This window comes from Anabrus simplex, chromosome 1 (assembly GCF_040414725.1).
Source record: "Anabrus simplex isolate iqAnaSimp1 chromosome 1, ASM4041472v1, whole genome shotgun sequence".
NCBI classification, from domain to species: Eukaryota; Metazoa; Arthropoda; class Insecta; order Orthoptera; family Tettigoniidae; genus Anabrus; species Anabrus simplex.
Window position 1 is genome coordinate 719,700,517 of NC_090265.1, and position 6,000 is coordinate 719,706,516.

A 6,000-nucleotide genomic window follows, 5' to 3' on the forward strand; every position below is an offset into this window, starting at 1 on the left:
ACATACTCTGCTATTTGAAAAGAAATCGTGATGTACATACAACTGCACTAAATCATTAAAGTTGTTCTTGTAATTAGATGAAACTCTGGTAACATTAATGACGCATGCATCGCACGATGCCATGTGAATAGAATTACATACGTATTCTGTATCAACAATGGACAGATGCACTGTTGTCTAGATCCGGAGGCGCTATGTACCAAGAAAAACGTACTAGGCTTTGCTACTATCAACTGTTTCATTTTCTGACTACTAACCTACATAGAATGCCCTAGTGTAGTCAAGTGAGAAAGAAGGTAATTTTGGTCCAGGGCTCACTACCCTAATGAATCCAGACCAATGGTCTTGTCCATGCCCTACCCTAACCAGTGCAGACCAATGGTGTTTGCTGAGGTAAGTATAGTCCGCGCACCTTTTAGCGATATTTCTTTGTACGGGGTGGTGGAGTAAGGAGGCAGCTCTCACGATTCCGGTAATACTGCCAACTGAATAAAAATGAAATCTGAATTGAATCGATAATATGATCGATCAATATGAATTTTCTAAACCTTTATTATCTTAAGCCAACAACTGTGTGATACACACCTTATATAACATTTCTCGATGCAAATCTTGTTCCCAGCATGAATTCTATAGAAATCATTAGTCCAGCCCGTGGACCGCTATTCACACAGACGCGTAACGATTGTCGTTTGTTTTCTCGCTCGCGGCCGCCTTGGAAAGGATGTTCTGCACCAGTGCTCAGTGCTGCCAACCTCTGTAATAAGGAACTATGCTTCAAATTGTATACGTTTAGGACAGGATCTAGGCAAGACGATTGGTCTGGACGGTTAGGATTCTTGCCGTGGACAAGACCATTGGTCTGGGCGGTTAGAAGCCGCGAAGCGGCGTTAGGCCCCTAGTTTCGTATACGGTTAGGATAGGATCAAGGCAAGATCATTGGTCTGGACGGTTAGGATTCTTGCCGTAGATAAGACCATTGGTCTGGACGGTTAGGATTCTTGCCGTGGACAAAACCATTGGTCTGGGCGGTTAGAAGCCGCGAAGCGGCGTTAGGCCCATAGTTTCGTATACGGTTAGGATAGGATCTAGGCAAGACCATTGGTCTGGATGGTTAGGATTCTTGCCATGGACAAGACCATTGGTCTGGACAGTTAGGATTCTTGCCGTGGACAAGACCATTGGTCCGGGCAGTTAGAAGCCGCGAAGCGGCGTTAGGCCCCTAGTTTCGTATACGGTTAGGATAGGATCAAGGCAAGACCACTGGTCTGGACGGTTAGGATTCTTGCCGTGGACAAGACCATTGGTCTGGACGGTTAGGATTCTTGCCGTGGACAAGACCATTGGTCTGGGCGGTTAGAAGCCGTGAAGCGGCGTTAGGCCCCTAGTTTCGTATACGGCTTGCGCTTTTATTGTGCTGCGGTTGGTAACGGATTATCATCAACATACTTGACGGGAAGGAGATCACGTGCCACTTTACATTGGCCAATAAGAATACAAGTACCTACTTCAGCAATGAGCATGGCGTGTAATAATCTTTATTAGGTTATAAAAGTAAATATACTTTTTGGGGCGGGATGGTGGGTTCCTGGACATCGCAAAGAACACACCTCTCCTCTGAGACGCTCTCCAAGTAAGATTTCACTAATTCCACTCACTTGTAACATTAAAAATTACGCCGGTCTACGGGCTGTACTAATACCGTTTGGATTTGCTCTGTAAACAACAGTACTATACTCCGCATGGCCTTACTTCGAAATTGAAGTTTCGCAAAACAAATGAGCATCGCCTTTCCTCTGCTGCCAGCGCGCTACGCCCGCGAGAACAGCCGATGCAATACGACCGCGGTAAACAGCCATATATAGTAAAATGTAATACCGTACCCAGAAAAATGAATACATATGGAATGAAAACAAATTCATAAAATCTACACTTACTAACATCTGACGCTAATAAGAGAATATATTATTCAGAATAAAAGAGAATGAGGAAATAACACATCACTCACCGCCAATGGCTGGCACAGGAAGGAGGTTATGGCCTACAAAGGGAACACTCCACTGATCTCAGAGTCACTGGAACCCTCCAACAATGAATCATTGTCACTATCACCAACTCCCAAAGATATTATTAAACTTTCGATGGAGTTCTCCAGTACATCTTCATTTTCCCACGCCTCATGTATTAATCTTTGTGTACTGCGCACAACTTTCCTCCAGTCATCGACACTGACATTCGCCACAGCTTCGGCTAACAGGTTTTCCACCTCGGGTACAGTAAAACGCTTATTTTTTGTTGCAACATAACCCTTAACCTGAGCCCAAATCTTCTCTATTGCATTGAAGTGGCAATGATAAGGTGGAAGTCGAATAACTTTATGTCCATGACGCCTTGCAATTTGGTCCACGACATACACAGGAAATTGTGGCTTGTTTTCTTTCATATGCTGCAGCAGTTCACCTTTCTTCATGTCGTCCCGCACAGGAATGTTGTGCCTTCTTAACCACTCAGCAAGAATTGACTTCTTTGCTGCTATTGTCGGAGCTTTGTCTTTGAATTACGGAATGGTAGGGGGCATTGTCCATTATTATTGTACAATTTTCAGACAGGTTATTCATTAACGTGTGTTCTGAAAATTGACACTATTGATCTCCTCGTGGTAATCGCCAGTCTTCTTAGACCTCAGAACATATAAACAGTTAGGTACAAACTCATTTGTGGTACCGGCATGTAGCACAATAATTCTTCCCCCCCTTTCCAATGGGCACTGTCATTGTACCTTCCACAGAATCATCTGTCCAGCCTTTTCCTACGGTATGGTTTGCATTAATCCACGTTTCATCTAACCACACAATCGAATCAAAATTTTCCTTCATAACGTCCCTTAAAAACCGGCAGCGCCACATCACAATATCACTTCTCTCCATTAACAATCGGCGACCGTTTAATTTCTTGTAACAGAATCCCAGTTCCTTTACCACAACATTCAGTCTTGCTTCCATTAAATAGTTCACTTTCCTTCAGAAACTCACGTAGCTTCGCATGGCATCTTTCTTGAAACTGTCCAAGTTCGTCACTGGTTTGGCCCGATTTCTTTTCTTACCCGGTGTTTCAAACTTAGAGGATCCAGGAGATTGTTCCTCAGCGTGGTATTTCTCCTTTCCAATTGCCACTACTGTGTATTTACTTACTTTGGTAGCATCGGCAGTTCTCTGTATAGCTTGTGCTAAAGGAAGCAATGTAGCACCGTTCTCCCTTTCTTTCTCAAAGTACTCGCGCATGTTGGACACAATTTCACGAGCCTGGCTTCTCAAGGGCGTGCCTTGTCCCACACGTCTCGATTTCTTGTCACTTGTCTTTCCCGAACTACACTGAGACATGGTAAACACGACGAACTAAGTACACTGATACACGGACGTAAATAAAACTACAGCTATTTAATAATTAAACCTGTATTGTACTTATGCTATGCTAAACTGTACTATACTAGAGCGATAAAACTTATATGAAAAAAAAACACACTAATTACTAGAGGAAAATGCAAATGATCACGAACCGTACCGAATACCATACACGTTGAACGAGATAGGTTAACCACGTGGTGAATGTAAATATCAGACTTGGCAACTAGGTTTCGAGATTGTGCTCTGCCGATATAAATCGATATAAATAGCAGGTTGGGATTGGTTGGATGTCTTATGCTTCGGTGCACAGCCACCAGACAGAGCCAAAATCAGCCTAAACGTCAATTTAGAAGTAGAGCCGTGCGAAGTATAGTACGTAAAGTGTACGCCAGATGTCACACAGCGATGCATAAGCGATTCATAGTTTGTGTTTCAAAGGTTGCCAATACAAATCTCAAAGATACCCGAGGTCGACCTATTCAGCACCAGGGTGTCCATATATCGCTACAGGTGCGCGTATGGTAGATGCCTGGTCTAGTTCCTAAGCACAGTGGTTGGCAGCGTTGTGCTTCGTCGGCGGCGAGAAATAAACATAGGACAGTCACACCGCGTGTAGATATTGGCGATGCAAGATGTAACCATGGTACTAATGTTGCGTGAGCACCACTGAAGTTCCAATCTCTCCCTACCACCCATTTGCCACAAGGACAGTAAAAACTGGAAGTACAAGCAAATACGTCATACGGCACCAAACCCCTCTGGTAGGGTAATTGGGATATTTTCCACTACATCTGAACATTCTCATATACCAACATCCAATATTGGAATTAAAATGTTATATTTCTAGTAGGCTACTGTACCTGCACTCTACAAGTACTTCCAATTAACCATATCTTGACCCCTTCAAAGTACAGTACTTAATAATGTGAGCAATTTAGGATTAGAAAAATGTACCATGAAATTACCCCCACTCTGTGCTATGTGGGATTTTGGAAATATATTACAGTCCGATGGTTCGGATTCCAAGTAAACCGGAGGTCCTACACCTATGAGGACAATATAAACTGATCACATAAAAGCACAAGCTTCTTCGTATATATTTAACGCACAAAAGTAACAGTATTTGTTCAATTAACTAGCCTGATAGAGGGTTTAAAAACTAATTTGAGAAAAACTCGTTGAGGATGATTTTGAAAATCATAATCAAACAACGACGATTTTCACTGACGATACGTTAGAAATTGGGATCCATTTCCAAATCCGTCTAAAAATAACGATCGAAAGCAAAACTTTCCTCCTAGATCAAAAACTTTATATTCAATAAATGTCAAGAAAACTCGGGACTTTATCTCATTTACATACGAAATAAAAAGTATAAGCTGATGATAATAGGAATTATTTAAATGTGTTTTCAAAAACTGAAGGAAGACGTCAACAATGAAGAAAGAATAGAATCATGATAAGACGAACAGGGAGCCAATGGAACAGTACAAAACAACAGAGCTCACATGACAGCGAGCAGAACATAACCTTAGTACAGTCTGCACAACTACCCTCGAACAACCCCATTCGAGGCCAGCAGACAAAAACATTACGCATGTAAACACAAATGAGACATCAAGGCAAGTACAAATATGCCGATAGTAGAACATACCTCGTACTCTTCCTCGGCGGCTTCTTCATCGTTATCCTCTGATTTTGCTGTACCAGTGCTGCGTCTTTTTCGCTTTTCACTTCCCTCATCTGCAATTCCATCCTCGTTAGCCTTCTGGGATGCGTCGTTCTTTTTACCGCGCTTAGATTTTTTCTTCGGCGACGGTTTATCTTCACTCTCCGATTCGTTTTCACTTGCCTCGTTCCCATTGCCTGCGGCAGCCACCTTCTCCTCCTCAGTGCCAGTACTTTCGCTACTGCTCTGCTCCGCCTTTGCTTTCTTAGCCTTCGTTGATAATCGCCTCATTTTTCTGCGGAGCGCAAGTTATTTTACCAAAATGGCACAAGTCACAGTTTCTATAACTTCCACTATCTGACGCCACAATTAACGACGCTTCCTTCGAATTAGAACGCGCTGCCGTATCTCAATTGTTTTGAACCGGGGCGTACAAGACTAGCATCAGGGACGTCACGTGATTGAGAACAGCCAATCAACAGCACAACATACTATGGCAAGAAATAAGGATTGGACTGAAATAGCGGGAAAATGTCAAGTTGAATTACGAAATGTTTGTTACGTCTCCTTCCCCCTCCTCATGCCATCTTTGAGCGCGGTAATTGACCGCCTTATGCATAAAATTTCAGCCAAATAGTCCTCGAAAGAGCTGGAAAGAAACCAAGGATCAACACAAAAATAATAAAAATCGACTGCTAAGAGGAAATTGTATTTTGCCTACCTTTTAATACAATATTGAGAAAACGTTTCACTATAAATAATGAAAAGCATTATCACCATTACATCTTTCGGTCCTTATATACCATCTTCAACTGGCTAGTAAAATTGACAAGAGACATATTAAACACTACTAGCAAATTAGGAATATGATACCGTACATAAAAGATGATTTGTTGTGAAATTAAAAGTAACTCCTCTTGTTGCAAG

At 42.3% G+C, this 6,000-nt stretch overlaps 1 protein-coding gene across 2 annotated transcripts in view; it reads right to left on the reverse strand.

Annotated features, from left to right (window-relative positions):
• The window catches only part of LOC136857412 (chromobox protein homolog 5), a 133,759-nt gene extending 128,276 nt beyond the window's left edge, over positions 1-5,483 (reverse strand). Inside the window, exon 1 of one of the 2 annotated variants that reach the window (XM_068225175.1) lies at positions 5,059-5,483. In XM_068225175.1, coding sequence (XP_068081276.1) covers positions 5,059-5,364 — 306 coding nt within the window. In that variant the 5' untranslated portion in view covers positions 5,365-5,483. The remainder of the gene's footprint in view (positions 1-5,058) is intronic. The other variant, XM_067136063.2, reaches the window with a different exon arrangement.
• Between the last annotated feature and the right edge of the window lie 517 nt (positions 5,484-6,000).